This window comes from Anas platyrhynchos, chromosome 4, assembly GCF_047663525.1.
Source record: "Anas platyrhynchos isolate ZD024472 breed Pekin duck chromosome 4, IASCAAS_PekinDuck_T2T, whole genome shotgun sequence".
Lineage (NCBI taxonomy): Eukaryota > Metazoa > Chordata > Aves > Anseriformes > Anatidae > Anas > Anas platyrhynchos.
Genome location: NC_092590.1, coordinates 13,118,354 through 13,135,637, shown reverse-complemented (window position 1 = coordinate 13,135,637; position 17,284 = coordinate 13,118,354). Strand labels below are relative to the sequence as shown.

Genomic DNA, 17,284 nt, shown 5'->3' with positions numbered 1-17,284 from the left:
GTAATTTAATGTTTATTTTTCATGTCCTCTCTGACATGCAGTTTAGTGTTTCATGGCATGACAGGGGAAAATACTTGGGCAGGGGATGATCACAATTCTGATGGACGAGAACAAATTGCCCACTCCACAAGTGAGGAAAAAGCAAAAGAAAGCCACGTGATCTCCAAACAGCGGGGTATTTGATTTGCTACACCGCTTGAATTTTATTTTTTGTCATCTCCCAGTGAAGAATTTGCTTCCTATAGCCAATGTTTTCTAAGTTGCTGCTCTTCTCTGAGCCATACGTGTTGTAGATAGGAAAGCTTTCCTGGGGACCGCCCACATCATTTGTTTCAAGTATTTTCATGTAGGCACCTCGGTCTATCTACCCCCCACTTCCCCATCGTTAGGATTCATGATGACAAAGTTATGGCAAATCAGGAATGTGAAATTGCCTTAAAAGGTCAGTTTCACTTTTTTCTTTCTTTCTCTTTTTTTTTTCAAGGTCATTTATGAACTGGTGAAAAGATGGCTGTATTGGCATCGGTGCAGAAGGAGCATATCTGACTTAGTAGTAAAGAGAGCAGGCATAGTGCCAAAAGGAAGGAGTGAGAGAATGGGAGAGAAATAGCATGGTTTTAAAGAGTGACTTTACTTGCTTAAAATGATAAATCTAAGGAGAAAAGGAGAAGTGTGGCTTGTCTTTCCTTATTTCAGGTTAACTGTAAGAGCTATTGCTTCACTAATTGCTCACAAAACAGCCAGTAAGTGCCTACTAATGACATGAAAAACTTCAGCCATAGTACACTGCACAGTGGTCCTATTAGTGGTCTTAAACAGGGCTGCATAAGTTCAATGGATGCATAGAATATCTGTAGGGGCTATTTAGGAACTGTGAAAAATTTTTAGGTTGTTCTGTTCTGTTGTGGCAGTGTTGTCCTAGGGGAAATTTTTGTTAGTCTATGGATAATACATAAAAATGGAGGGTGTGATTACGTGCAGCCGCTAGAGATTGCAAGGAACAGTTTTCATGAACTGAGTTACTAACTAGAGCAATGTGAAGAAAAAAAAAAAGTATCCTGTTAATAGCAGGCTTCACATTTTGTTTGTTTTTCACTTCAGCTTAACTTTAATTTCACTTCAACGGTGAACTGACTTTAGGAAAGAAAAATTCTAGAAATCTTTTTTCTTTTTCTACAAATTCCATTTAATGTGTTAGTTGGGACCTTATTATACCTTAACCTATGCTTCCCGATCAACCTACAGCTTGGATAGCTGTAATCTTCCTATCCAAAGCTTTTATAACATTTCAGTTCAAAGAAATGATGAAATTTTGGTTTAACTGTTTGCACAGCTCAGTTTCTATGTTCTTGCTTTCCCTGAGATGGCTGCTCTTCATTAGTGGCTAGAGAAACAATACCAAATAGTGACAGGAAGAACAACTCTGGCGTCATTTCCCCTGTGTCTTCATATGATGCGCAGACATTCAAGTAGCTTTGGGGTTTGTTTGCTGTTTCTTTGTTCTCCCCAACAATATTATAAATTAACTTCTATTCCAGTGGGGAGTTGGAACAGTTAATAAATTGAAATTTCTAATGATTTTTTTTATGCCATCGAAGTGTGACTAATCAGAAATATTCTCTGGAAATCACGAGGGTGGATTTCTTTTTTTTTTTTTTCCTGAATTACTCCCCCTAAAGGCTATGTGAATAATTAATTTTTTCAGCACCTTAATTAAAACACTGAAAAAGATCAAAAAGATCCTAGTGAAGGTCTGTCATTATGTGTCTGGGATTGGCCTAGTCAAAACAACAATTTCTATAAATTTGTATCACCTTGGAAGCCTCAAAAAGCACAGGAAGTCAAAAAAATGGATTCACAGAAATAGTTACTACCATTATCCTTTTGTCTAAAAGCTCTGTGCAGTAGTCAAGGTATGAGTAAAATCAGCATAGTTAATGCAGATTAATCACTCCTACGTAGTCTGATTAAAAGAAATATCTTTCTTCTACACTTTGGAACAAAAATTCACATCTGGATTTTGAATTGCATCAAGAGGAAGTTATCCAGTTAGCTTGATAATGCAAGAGTCCTGCCATTAGTCTGAGAGACTTGGAATGGATAAAGTATCAGTAATGGATACCAGGCAATTAATCGAATGTCCTAGGAAATATCTGAGGAAAATGACTAGAACTTTCAAGTGACTTTTAAGTTTCAGCCCCACTGTGTGTGTTGGCACAGGTACTAATGGGGCATACCTCTGGCAGTGGAATGGAAGGGTGATTGAGAACCAGAAATTAATTGTGGTTTCTTTATCATTGTGTTATCAGTGATTGATTGCTGTAACTGCTAAGGTGAACTGTTAGTAAAGGAATAACATTGCTTAATAATTGTTGCATTCTGTACTCTTGAGCCCTATTAATACTTGATGAAGGCCCAGCTATATTACTCTTGGATTTGTAAGTGCATCCTTCTTGATGAACTGTGACAAGAGTCTTCTATTCCCATGATATTAGGTTATGGAAGCTACCTTGAAAGCAATGTCATTTTGCTGGGAAATGATGACTTGGCATTTGTAGTCCTTCATGTATCAATTTAATCTCATTAGTGGCCTTATTGTCTGTGCTCTCCAGAGTTTTGTGTGGTGGTTGGTTGTTTTTTTCCCCTTTAGTGAAGGCATATGTAAAATAAACATATCTCACAGCATAGTAATAAGTCCTTCTCTCTCCCTCAAACAAATGTCCCTCTGGTGATGACTTTTTTGGGGAAATATGGTTTTAGCTGTAAGGCTTTGAGTCCTTTATAGGTTTAGAGAATAAATAGACAAATCATCCAAGTTATTTTAAAAACGCTCAATTAATCTGAACCCAGATCCTCAGTCCGTGCTTCTAATCCTGTCATACACAGTGATGCCTGGCCTGAGCATTAATTTGCAGGAAGCAAATTAATTCCTGTGTGAGTACTGAAATGGAAATAAAACCACTGGAGTCACGGAATGAGCCTGAGTAAGAATTAAGGGCTATATTCCAGAAACAGGGCGTGAAGGATCACAGTCATTTAAACGAAGAGTAAAATAAGGATCAGAAGTTCTGTGTGTTTGCGATATTAATGTAAAGGCAGTAGGGAATCCTGGGACTTTATTGGGAGGGGAAAATAGCAGACCATGAGATCTTCTTCAGTAAGATGTGGAAGGCAAAATGCCCCAGGAAATTCTGGCCAGCTAAGGAGACAGATCACCTCTTTCCTGGATGCTGTGCAGGGAAGGAGTCTGTCACAAAACCTTTCTGTGAGAACTGTACAGAGCAGATTGCAGATGACACAGGCAAAGCCAGCATAAAGATGGAATTTACATAAGAAAATAAATAAATAATAATGATTTTAAAAGGCTATATGGAAAGGATTAGACAGGAAGAAAGGCTTTCCCCCCCCCCTATTTTAAGGTGATTTTCCAATTAACATCTTAGATCTTCAGCATTTTTGTGCTTCCTTGGCATATACCTGCTCCCATTAGCTGTGGGACTTTCCCAGTCTTTGGATATTTTCACAAGGTAAAATAAAGGTATTCTCCACAAAATTGGCATAATTTCCTATTGTAAGCTTCCTTCTTTTAAGGTTTTGAGCTGATCAGCCATATGTCAGTACAACTGACTTTTTACTGTGTGCATTGAAAAGTACATATATAGAAATGGTACCTGGCTAAGTGGAATTGGCACACGAGTAATTTCTTTTCTTGAGCTCCAGTGCCTTCTCTCTGATGCCAAACCGGAACTTTTGGACACTGCATGTGTGTAAACATGCTCACAGTGAAACGTGAACACATATAAACCATAAGACCTTGGCCCTGCAAGGAATTAACAGCCATTGCTAAATACTCTGACAGAAAACACTGTAAATTTCAGAACTAACATGCAACTGCACACAGAGGGAGATTTTGCTGGGTCTGATTTTGTACTAGAAATTGCCTCCATCAGAATTGCCTGCAAAACTCAGGAAAAATAAACATGCTGAAATTATTTTAAAATTTTCAGAGTTGCTGTTTTTCAAAAGAACAAACAGCCTTGAACAGAATTTGATGGTGTCCAAATGTCTGGCAACTGACAAATTGAAAATTCCAGGCAACTGGTTAAAAATAAAAAGAAGTCTGCTTACGGTCACGAGCAGGGCTTTAAATCCTCCAAGTGGAGCTGTGCCAGCTATTGGACTGCCTGTACTTTACGTGTGTGTATTTTGTCACTGCAAATCAATTGTAGCATTAGAGACCCTAGCTGCTATTTCTACCAGAGCCAAGGAGAGGACTTTTTGACTCTTACGGTTTCTTCTTAAAACCAAATAAGTCATTTAATTACCAAAGGATTATGAGAGAGGCAAAACAAATGATAAATTCTAGCTGCTGGCAGGAGACCACAAATAATATGCTAATACTCTATTTTCAATGTCTGCAGATTTCCAACCTGTATATATATGACACTGTCCTTCTGCTGGCAAATGCCTTTCATAAGAAGTTGGAGGACAGGAAGTGGCACAGCATGGCCAGCCTGACCTGCATCAGGAAGAACTCTAAGCCCTGGCAAGGAGGACGATCCATGTTGGAAACTATCAAAAAGGTACTTTTTTCCCAGTATTTCATCATCTTAGATTTCTAAAATACTTGCAGTAGTATTTCCATTGGAGATCTGTACTGTCCTTGCCAGTACCAGTAGTTGTTTTTTGAAGCAAAAGTTTTGATATATCTACAATTTTTAATGAAAACTCGTTAATTGTTTTTCTTTTCTACATCATAATTTTTGAAGTGAAATCAGTGAGTTTGTTCACCAAAACTGTCAAACACTGGTAGAGAATAATATCGTCTTGAAAAATTATCACAGATTAGGGGGTAAACCAGAGAAATGTACTATATTTATTATTTGTGAAATAAAGAAAAAAAAAAGGTTGGACAATTACACTCAGCTGGTGTTCTGTGGAATTTGTTGTTCCACTGCTATTGACATTAATATATATGCATAATAGAAATGAGAGAAGGAGAATGGATGACTATAGAGTCATCTAGTCTATACCTGGCCATTGCAGAACTATTTCTTAGATTAGACGGTGCTTTATCCAATGTTAAGTTCTCACTATTTCTCTGTGAATATTAGTTCATACCTAGATCATGCGTATTCCCCAAATGATTTTCCTATTCTTCAGCCCTTAAGTGTATTTTTCCTACTTATTCCCTTTCTTCATGATGTTTAAAGACTCCACATACTTAGAGACAATTTTCACAGCCTTCCAGGTCAGCATTTAGTCAAAGTATGCATAGGTTGGTTGTTTACCCTTCCCTGTAAGTTATTCTGTTCAGCCTCCTTATGTTATTGATGTCTTTCATAAAACTGTCTTCTCATTCGTCTGCGTGTACTTTCTGGTAATGTGTATTTACATTTAAAGTGCTGGCAGTGCCTGCATTGTAAACACCAAAAAACAGGACAGTTAAAAAATAAAAATAAAAAATTGAGCTTTATTTATGTCTTTCATTAAAAGGACATAACATAATTTTAAATATAATGTTGTTTAATGTTGTTTTGTGAAGTTGCTGTTCTGTATTAGGTCTTTACAGCAGAAATGATGATGATATAGGCAAAATGTAAAGCTCCTTGGAACACTTTCACCCCCCCCCCCCATCCAACCCAGGTCCAACCTGCGTTAGCTCCCAAATAATGCTTCAAGGACTTTCTTTGGTGGCTGTCCTCAGTTACCATTCTAATAGTTGGAAGTCATGAGACTGCAAGGATAATCCAGGACACATTTCTTATTACAGGGGCAGGATATGGCTCTAAGTGGCTCTAAAGAGTATCACAGGGCAATTTCAAATTCACATTTGGCAATCTCTTGTATTTTAAGCTACTTTACAGGCAAGGCTGATTCTGGAACTTTTCTTATCAACTTGCACTTTGTAAATACTGGGGTGCACTTTTTCTTTAATAAACTAAAAGCTATTTCTACTTACTCAAATCCAGATAGGATGCCTGAGCCAGAGAAGTCAAAATACCCACTTCCACATTAGAATTAGAATTTGCTATCTGAACTGAAGTTTCAGGCAAACTCTGGTAGTCCTGTTAGCAGTTCTAAATTTTAGTTTTGAAGTGATCCACCATGAAAAGGACTGGTGAGTGTTTTGTATTTACAAATATTTGCTTTCTTGTGACATTTGTGGATGGGAGACTGATCCTATTCTCCTACATAAATGTCCTTCATGCTGTGTCTCACCAGTATTGCATCTTTTTGCATCTCAAACAGCCAGGGTTTATTCCATTTTTCCTGTGTTGCCCTAACTAGCACGTCCAGTTTATCTTCTTCCATTTCCCACCTCTTAAAATGGTGTGATTAATAAAATAAATTCCTTCTGTGGCCTTTCACAACAGAGCCACGCTGTCTCGAAGATCTTTTTTTGCAGTACTTCACCCTGAAATGTGAATAGAAACCATTAGTAAAAATATGAATGTGTTCAAGAAGGCAAGAGTAAGATGAGGTTCCAGGGATTTGGTCAACTTGGTAGAAAGTGAATTGAACACTATAGAAATCTGTGACATGCAGATAACCAAATTTATTTCCTGTTGCTTTTGGGTTTCTCTACTAATTGAATGAAATGGCTTTGACAATAAGCCATTTTGCAGGTGTAAATGGAAGTGGACAAATGTTTCTTGCACGCTGCATTGTGATGGCTAAGATGAATTTATGGAAGCAACATGATAAAGTTGAAAGTCAAAAGTAAGCCCAAAACTGCAGGCATAAATTTCCTGTATGGATACTAAAGATTGCTGCAAAGTGTTGGAAAAAGTACAGGAAAGAGGAATTCTGCTTCAGTTTTGTGATCTACTTTCACTTTGAATTCACTGACCCGGTTATTCAGAAGAACTTCAGGATCACAGTTTTTGCATACTTTTTGTCTTCTGTCATTGTGGAACATCCACTAAAACCAACAAATCAAAAGCATTGCTTAAAACCCTTTTCCTTAATTTTAATCTTGAAGGAAAGCAAGAAAAAATGGCCATGTGGTATTTAAGTGGTTTCAGAGTAGAAGATTCTGCATTTTCATCTTGAAATCACCACGGTTTCAAAGACGTAGTGCATACTGGAATAGCATTGGAAAACATTGCTATGGCTCAGAGCAAAGATACACTTGACATTCTTAGACGTGCCTGGAAAAAGGATTCCCACCCCCTGCACAGTTTTTACTGTACCTTCATAACAATCTGAGTCGCATAGTTTGGGGAGGTTTAGGTTGGATATTAGGAATAACTTTACCAAAAGGGTTGTTACGCATTGGAATGGAAGGCCCAGGGAAGTGGTTGAGTCATCATCCCTGGAGGTCTTTAAAAGTCGTTTAGATGTAGAGTTTAGGGATATGGTTTAGTGGAGGACTTGTTGGTGTTAGCTCAGAGGTTGGACTAGGTGATCTTGGAGGTCTCTTCCAACCTAGACGATTCTGTGATAGTTGGAATCACAGTCTTGTCCCACATTGCCCCTCACCTCACTGTAATTTTAATGGATGGTCAAGTACAGTGGTGGTGGGGAAACAGTTAAGGAATGGATGCCTAGTTTCAGACTGCCTGCCTTAGAAAAGGACTAGCAGTGAAGTAACTGTTCTCCTGTCAGCAGCAAAGTGGAGGTAATGTTGCCATCTTACTGCTACTCACAGCTTCTTGTCTTTAAGAAAGCAGAAAAATGGGTTCTAGAGGAAGCTTTTCTAGAAGAAAACCTGTCTTGTAGAAACAGAGATCATGAAACGGGAATATCTGTCAGCATTTTAACTGCTAAAGGGATCTTCCTCTGATTTCTGGAGGGAAAAAATAAGAAAAGAGTTGGGAAATCTGTATAAGCTATACACTGAAATAAGAGAAAAGGTTGCTGATGTACCTGCAGCCCCACTTGCTAAAAATAGCAGAGTTCTGGAAGTAAATAGAGAAAATGTCTTCTTTGTGATTAATGAGCTAGTATGGAAGAACAGGGAACAAGGGAGGATTTAAGAGTTTCAGAGATCTCTTGAAATAACAGAATGGCTATCTGAATCATTCCCTATTTAACTTGTTACTTTTCATTCTTGAATACTTGATTCCCGGGTCTCTGTTCCTATAAACAACTCCAAAAGTTGATTTACTGTGTGATTTCATCTGATTGGAAAATCTTAAAAGCCACTAAAATTAATAATAATAATTTAAAAAAAATAATCTAATATCTGTTTCTCTCCATTCTGGAACTGAATAAATAATTAAATTAATCAGGAAATACAATCCTACTAATGAATTTGGACAGCTCTGGCAATTAGACCTAAATTCACTTCTGCAATAGGAACTATCCCCGAATGCGTGCCCATTTTTTTTTATTTCTCGGTTAAGCTATTTCACTGTGAGAGTAATAAGTATTAGTCGAAAATAATTCTACTGTTGGAAAAATTAATCTTCCTGAATAGCCTGAGAATAAATGTAAGTAGGATTATATGGAGGATCAACTCGGAAAAAATTACATCAAGTTACTGCATATATTCACTCTCATTTACCTGATCTCTTCCCAGTCACATTTGCTTAGCTCACTGACAAACAACAAATTTTTAGTGTTAGCAGCAGCGTAGAGCTGTTCCTTTGTGGAAAATGTGCTGCAACTTTGCTGTTTCGTGAATCGTGGGCAAGAATTGTCAAATGGTTTGGGTATCAGAATTGTCAGTCATGTTCAGGGATAACGTGTGAAAAAGATGCCAAACTGTTTTTCAGACAGTGGTGTACACTCTTTTTCTGCAGGCACATGAAAGCAGTGTCTTTAGCTGTAATAATTTTATTAATTTTTTCAATATCAGATTTTTAAACATGGAAATCATATCTGATGCTTACAGCATTTTTTATGCCTATAGCCACACTTTTTTTCCTTTATTTTTTTTTTATTTTTTTTTTATTATTGCAAAATAGCTAGGGTCTGAGCATAACCAGAATTTCAAAAGGAGCTTTGTGAACAAGTGAAATATTTTGTAACTGATGACTGGCAAGCTGACATTCCCATGTGAAGTCCTGACTGCTGGGTAAATAGTACCTTCTTCAGGGACTTACTTACAGTATAACAGTGCCTAAGCATATATAAATTGTAGTTTATCTTGCCAGTCTAGAGGGGACTCAAGTAGGCTTTGACTATATTGCCAGCTTTATAATAGCTCTGCGAAGCCCAGAGCAGTAATCAGAAACATAAGTAAAACATTTTTGTCCTAACAACTGACATTTCACTCTTCGGTTTTAAATGTGTCAGGAAATTGCATGGTTGTGGCTCAACTGTAGAAGAATTTTAGAGTGGATAATAAATCTGTCTTTTTTCCCAAATAGCATTGTTTCTGTAAGTTAAATGGAATGAAAAATTTATTTGGCTCTTACCCATTATCTTAATTAATGCTGACATGGTTTGAAAAAACCTCATCAGGAAGTTAGTGGATCAGTAACTGTCACACAGATTGCCATTTCCACTGTGATCTCTTTCCACTTTGCATTAGAGGAGGGATATAAAACACATTCAGTAAATCAAGGAAGTGTTTGAGGGATCCACGCTGTGAAAGACTAATGTGCACTGTGTGCAGAAAAATGGGAGCAGTGTCCTGAAGCTCTCACTAGGCCATATGCTGTGCCGTTCCCTCAGCCATGAGCAATAAAACAAGCTCATGTGCCAGGCAAAGAAGGTTGCGTGGGGCAACAAGAACCAGCAGATTTCCATTACAGGACTTCCTGGCCTGTGGGGCTGAGGCAGCAAGGCAGGTCACAGGTGGAACTAAGATGTCAGGACCTCTAAGACGTTTCCTATCAGATTTTACCGTTGTTTTTCATTATATGGGTGGTTCCGCACTGTTTTACCTCTGTTTCTTCACTTTCCAAGCCAGGAGCATTTCCATATCATCTGAGCTTTTATTACACTTATTTCTGGTGTACACAGTGTAGGAAAGAAAACTCTAATCAAAGACACTCTTACATGACAAATCTTCAAAGCATGAGAAAATTACCAAATAGATGAATGAGAAAACTTGTTGTTATGGTTACTGCTGGATTTCAGGCAGATAAAAATAGCTTACAGACATGCAGTTTGTATCTTGCCCCAACATTTGCAGCCATTTAACAATCAAGGAAAATAAACTTACACAATGGTTTTGGATAGATTCCATTTCAAAATCCAGTAGTACATCTGTTGGCCTGTACTAGTTACGAGCCATATCCAAGGAAACCTGTGTTTTCATGAAAGGTGGATTTCATTGCTTCATATGTAACCGAGGTGAAGTCCTTCAAATGATCTTTTTTTTGATCGTATTTACTCAAATAGAGACAAGAGTTGCCAAAAAAGAGAGAGAGAGATCAATTTAATATTTTAGTCTGAAGTATCAAAAATCACTTACTTTTGAGACATGCTTGTATCTTCATGTTCCATAAATTATTAGGAGTGCTCTCAACCTGAAAAATTAACTTTAAAATCCCTAATTTTAAAGCACTTTGCAACAAAATAAGAAAAAAAAAAAAAAAAAAGAGGTAAAAAGAAGTTCCATACACGCTTTCTACTGCACTGAGCATGTCTGTGAACGGAACTTTTTTGTTTCCTATTTTCTGTCTTTTATCATTTCATTCCACTTGCTATTTCTAGACATTTCATGAGGCTAACTTGAAAACATTATACATTACAGGTGGTTTATAACAGTGTAATTAATTTTCATGCTCAGACCCCCATGTTCAATTCACATTGTGGGGGAAAAGTTTTAGGAAGTAGAATAGGAAATATGAAGTAGAAGTATAATAAAGGCAGTATATGGTATCAGCTCAGTGGTGAAGGAGTAGGAACAGGTGTAGGCTGTCAGGGAGGGGCAGTCAGCCAGGTGAAGGTCTCTGGGAATCAGATGGAGATCCCTAGCCTTGCAAAACTGTGCTGTTTCACAGGCATTTCCACATTACATATACCATGAAATTCCAGCTTACTTACTCAAAAAGACAGATGAGCCTGTATAAGGAAAAAAGACATGTACAACAGGTTGTTTTTTTGTTGTTGTTGAAGAATAGTATGTAGTCAAACGAAATTTACAGAAATTTGTTTTGTATTTATGAAACTTGGATATTTACCTAAGGACAAGTTGAAATGATTTCACAGGTAATCACAAACTCACTGAGTCTTTACTCTGTAACAGCCAGAGGTATGCTATCCCAATCTAAAAGCCATGAGTGTGTGATTATTACAGGATTGTGCTCAAGCTAACAAATAATCTCAGAGTTCTGATAACGATGGTAATATGCATCAAAATTGCCTGGATGACTTGGAATCATGCTGCAAAAGACTGTGTGGTCATACCTTTTCATCAGGATTGTGTTTTTTTCACTTTTAGTACTTCATCTGAAAAGTAAAGATTATAGAAAAGGTTAAAAATACATATACGTGCAAAGTATTTTCTTCTTTTTGGCTGAAAATGACACATTACGAAATATGTAGAAAATGTTTCCCTGACAATGCAAATCTCTAATCTTAAAGTTTTAAAGGTATCGATGAGTAAATTCCTCGTTTTTACAGTAGTCATACTAATGTTTTACCAAAAGATCAGAATTTAAGAAAACTCTCAATTTATGTTTTGAAGAAAAGCTATGCATTTTATATGGTTTTATAACAGAGGTAATTAGTTGTTTGTTTTTTTTCTGTGCATACATAAAATATTAACGTTTCTTGGATGAAGTGGGTTAAACATGTAATTTTTCCTATATCAAAAAAAATTGTGGAAATTTTCTAAGGCTAAAGGTTTTCGTTGCAGGCATTTCACATGGCTCTGTTGATTTTACAGTTCCATGTTATCATAGTTTTTATAAAAGGCTGAAATGTTTGCCATGTTGAATGAACCCTGGAATATATTTTAAGAACTGTTATGGCATGTACAGCCCTTTCAGTTTTGATTCTTTATAGTAAATACTGTTTCATCTTTAGTATTAGCCCTTCTGCCTAGAATGTAGAACAAAGTAGAAGCAAGCATGAAAATTTGCTGCACTACTGTTTATCTGATGCATTCCAAGTTCCAGAGAAGATTTGTGGAGGAAAACAACTGATTATATTCAGCTAAACAAAACCCTCATCACTTGTATGGATCACATATGGTGGTGATCTCAAAATACTCCTAATTTAATCCAAAACCCAACCTGATATCCTGTGGAAACCTGTTTTGGATGAGAAATGTTTGGGGGAAAGAGCAAAGTCATTTTTGTATAATTTCTTTTGTATGTTTGTCTTTAGTTTTGATTCCACTAAAACTGGTTGCAAAACTGCTTTTCTTGATATGGGATTAGAATTTAATGTCTCACTGTTGGTACAAAGAGCAAATGTTAGCAAATAAGCTAAAAGTAAGACTACTGCTTGTTATTACATCTCTCAGCATTGTTGAGTTTGATTGTTTTGTGCGGAAATTTAGTGACAGAGGGACAATTTCGGGTTCAGAATTTTTAGGGATATGTGGACTTCAGAAAATTGTCCTAATTCTGGTAGTTGTATGTGTATAAGTAGCACAGAAATCCCTTGAAGAAACAAAAGATTGTTATTAATTGGCTACTTCTCAGTTTTCACTCAGTTTTCTTTTTGTTGTCATTCTTTTTGTTTTTCAATAGGGTGGAGTGAATGGTTTGACTGGAGAACTGGAATTTGCAGAAAATGGGGGGAATCCAAATGTTCACTTTGAAATTCTGGGGACAAATTATGGAGAAGATCTTGGCAGAGGCATCCGTAAGGTGAGACTACATATTATTCAATCAAGACACTGCTTTTTACTATTTTTTTAAAACTGTCTTGTGTGCCAACTTGACAGAAAAGTATTTGATGACAGACAACATGTACATATGGTTGAGAGGAGTAAGAAATGTGAGAAAAGTCGTGAACTTCTAGATACCCATCCATTTTATCATTGCAAAGAGCATTGCAGTTGACCAAGGTGTTGTTCATAATACACAGTATGCTAATCGGCTGGTAGGCGATTGCAAAAGACTAGCAAACGCTGTTGTTTTGTAATCCTTGCAAGCCATTTCAAAAATATCAAGTTTTACATTGGAAGATATTTAGAGCTCTCAGCTTTATACTTGATGCTTATGGTCACAGTAGGATGCTTCAATTGTTGGATGATTAAAATTCATAGCTATAGGAAGAGAAAATCTGTTGTGAGATAGACATTTTTGTAATTTCTTGTCTTCACTCCTATGGAAACATCCTGTACTTACAAACTTTTACAGAAAATATGTAAAGTTAGGTACTTAGCTGCCAGACACAGTCCAAATACTTTGACTGAGATTGAGTAAATTGCATACATCTAGAGCAAAAGAAGCGGGTCTCTATTTGCAATTCATATCCTTAGCTTTGTAGGGGTAGCCCCCATCTGAGATGGCAAAAGTAGCAAAAATCACACAGTAACATTTCAGAAATGAGAAGGGTAGATAAGCTTTTTCAGTAGCAGCTCTTCAAAAACAGAACTTAAAGATAACACCAAGATTTTTTAAATTTACTGTATTGGATCATGCTGGTTTTTATAGGTACCTAACCTGAAGGGATTGTCTCAAAGCAGATGATAGAGAAAGTTATCTTAATATATATATACTGCTTCCATGTGTCAGTGTCACTATATGATGAAGTACATCATTTGTCTGCATACCTTCTGCAGTAATAGATAAGTGCTCTGAAAGAAGAGAGAGATAAATAAGAAGTTAAAAGTGACTCTCAACTCCTCTGATTTTCATCAGAATTTTTGTTCCTTTCCTGCTGTTTCTGGCTCCATTGTATCATCTCTTGTCAATAAGTTAATACACATGTGCCTATAGCTATGTCACCTTGAGCAGAGATCCTGACAGATGCCTCGGAAGCTAAATGGGGCTGGATCTTGTTAATATTTAGAGGGGTGCTTTGCAAAGCCTTTAGGCAACCAGAATGTTGGATGAATCTTTATTCCCTCACCTACAAATTGAGTCTGTTTCAACATATTTGGACTTGATTTATTTTCCATGCTGTGCATTTAGGAGCTATTTATTTTTTAGACCAACTAAGTAGTCTTTCCTAAGACAAATCTGTTATGTCTTGATTTAATTTAATTGATTGATTTTTGTTGGTTTTTGACTTCAGGCCTGTCTGGGCGAATGCCTGAGTGCAGCATGCAGTTGTGTTCTCCCATTTCACAAAAAGATAGAACTGAGAGAGATCTATAGAAGGGACTGGGAAATACAGAAATGCTAAAGGACTTCCTATCTTTTCTAACTCCTCTTCAGCGGTGTAATTTAAATATAAGGCTCAACTTTAAAGTATGGTATAGTTTACATTTAAAGAGGAAACTAATGAGCATGGGCACACAAGTTGTGCAAAGCAATGGCATTCCAAAACAAGCAAACAGGCTTTTTGAACCTTCCTAGTTTATTCTTTATTGCACTTCAAGGACAAAGAGACATTCATTGTCTTTGGAAGGAAATAGTTTGTCAAAGAGAACAGAGCTTTGCACAGAATATAATTAGACCATGAAAATCAGTGTCATAAGACCCTGTTCAGAAGAGAAACAAGGTTAAAAAAAATAAAAATACATTTTTTCAGTTTCCTACTATGTTTGGCAAGATGAGCATTTAAATTTATATAGAGAGAATACAAAAAATTTTTCCTGATGGAAGTTGCACTATAAATGTCTATTTTCAGAGTTTTATGGTGCACTGCAGCTAAAATAAATAAATAAATAAATATGTCCAGAACAGATTTAATCTGTTCCAATATTTTTTTCTAAATGACATTCAGTGATCCAGAGAAAATTCTTTTCTCTGAAAGCTTTCTTTAGAAAGAAATTTCTATATACATGGTGAGAACTGTTCCTGAATGTGTCTTTCAAAATAAAAAGATCAAAATAATTTAATTAAGCATGTATTTATTTACATATTTATTTCAGTTGAACCATAAAAGGATTTAAAATGAATATGGTATTTACAGTCAATGTCATACATACAGTCAAAAACCAAGCTTTGGGGATCCTAGAGCATTTACATCAGAGATGAAGAATAAAATATATTTTAAGGTGAAAATGCCAGATTTTGGTTTTAGTACTTTGACAAAAGTTCATGTATTTTGAAATTTTACTTTTCAAATTATGAGCCACTAGTGTTGGAAGCAAATTGTAATAATTACAGGAGTCAGATGTATTTTTGCTAGTCACTAATTAAAGTACTCTTCAGATTTTCATGTATTTAGTAGTCTTAAGTACAGAACTACTGAACCATCTTTACTTCTTAGCTCTAGTGGAAGCAGCTGCAATTAGTATACTGAAATTTCTAAACAAATGCATCTTCCCCAATTAACGTGTTTCCAAGTACTTTTGCAGAAGATAATGCAGGGTGAAATCATGACAAAAGGCCCATTGAAGTCATTGGGACCAGAAGGTCACACCAAGTCAAGTGTGTAAAGAATTTATTTTTTTTTTCCTGAGGAATAATTAACTGATTTTAATTAAAGAAAGTAACGTTTTAAAAAGCACTCAGATTTCTCAAGAATCCAGATTGTGTTTGAAGTAAGTTCTGTTTGGATCCCTGAGTTATTCGGTTACCTCTGAAAAGTTCACCTATTTTTACAGGTTAATAATCCTTGGACTCAAGAATACAAACATTTTAGGAAGAATCAAGTAGTTACATGTGTGTTTGTCTTTACTGCCTAAATTAAACCATGTACCTAGCAGAAACTGTCTGCGAGTCCCCACCTTCAACTTTCATGGGTTACCATAATATCTGGAAAGCAGTGGGAGCATTGACATGTAAGTTCATTGTGTAGGGAGCTTTCATCTTGCAAGGAATTAACAAATTCAGCAGTGGGATTTGCCTGAAATACAACTTATCTCACCTTGATGTACCGTTACATCTGCAAATACCATCCATCACCTTGCAGACTAGGGATTGCTTATGTGTTGCTGGGGTCAGATACTTTGAGTAATACAGCTAGATCACTGCCAGATACTGATTTTATTGAAACCAGTGGTGATACAGTTCCAAGGAAACTGTAGAAAAACTCTTGCTTTTTTACATATCATGCTGTGGCTTGCATTTGTGCAGATATAGTTATATTCAGTAAGAGACACGGGAGTATTTCTGACATTTCTCTGTTGGCATTTGTCTGTTGGTATTTGACATTTGAATGTGTATTCTTTGACATTTAAATTTCAGTGCAATACTTTTATCTATACTGTTGAAATAAAAGCTGCCATTCCGCTGAATAACTGTCCAACAAACAATTGAATGGAAGGGAGTTGATAGCTCAGAGGAGTACTGTCCTATATCTAACTGGTGTAAAAAACAGCATTGCAAGAATAAAGTGTTTTTTATGTTTTTTCCAGTGCTCCTTGTAATCCCAAGTGGACTCATCCTCCAAGGCTTTGAGCTAGACCTTTTGAAGTTTAGAGGACTGTCTTGGTGTTCCCACACTGTTTTTCTTACCGCATATGGTCATTTGGAAACTGTACATTTTGCTCTGCCTCTCTATCCCCATTAGTGTACACCCACCTCCCTTGTCTTCTGGAGATGGTTTCTGTCATTGCCTCCATATGGAGACATGAGAGTATGTGCCAGGCTCTTGTCTATCTCCCTTGCTGCACCGCAGTGTCCTTGTCAGGGCTTTCTTTGCCTTCAGATCACCTAGGGATGCCTCAGAGCAAGGACCAAGCCAGGAGTATGCAGGAAAACAGATTACCTGGGAGGGGCAGCTGAGTAAACCCAGATGCTGTGAGGCTGTAGCATTCGTCTGGTAGGATTTCAGGGCTCTGCCCAAAAAGCTTTTCATTTAATGACCATAAGGAGAATGTCTTCTATATTTTAATCCGAGGGATATCTGTAGTGCAAAATATTTAATGTGAATGTAGGTGAAGGCAGCCTGTGGCCATAATACCTAACAGATGTCGTGTTCCTCTCTGCTCTCCTAGTTCGAATGATGGGATATCATAACGCCCTGTGGCATTAATGCATGAAAGTTTTTATTTTACAGATTATTTAGGGTTACATGGAACATTTTATAGTTGTAATATTTGTTCAGAGATCGGAAAACTGTACTGCACTTTTTTGTTTTCATTCTAGTAAAATGATTGCTACGTCTCACCTAATGTGAGAATATTTGATTACAGTAGTGGTATTGCCTTGTTTTCCAGCCTATCATTTTTTCTTACATTTGCATCAAGAAGCAACATACATTACAAGTGTATATTTGGCTTCCCTCTTGCAGAAGCGGCTGTCTCTTGTGCTACAGTTAAAACTTTTTTCTTTCATCTTTTATTCCCTTTTGCTTCATTAGTTAAAAA

General features: G+C 36.7%; 1 protein-coding gene across 4 annotated transcripts in view; it reads left to right on the top strand.

Annotated features, from left to right (window-relative positions):
* GRID2 (glutamate ionotropic receptor delta type subunit 2) overlaps window positions 1-17,284 on the top strand; it is a 781,090-nt gene that overhangs the window by 563,068 nt on the left and 200,738 nt on the right. For all 4 annotated transcript variants that reach the window (XR_011808873.1, XM_072037034.1, XM_072037035.1 and 1 more), the window contains 2 exons: window positions 4,422-4,583; window positions 12,603-12,722. Coding sequence is in view for 3 of the 4 variants with exons in the window: in XM_072037034.1 (XP_071893135.1) it covers window positions 4,422-4,583; window positions 12,603-12,722 (282 nt within the window). In the remaining variant the exon portion in view is untranslated. The remainder of the gene's footprint in view (window positions 1-4,421; window positions 4,584-12,602; window positions 12,723-17,284) is intronic.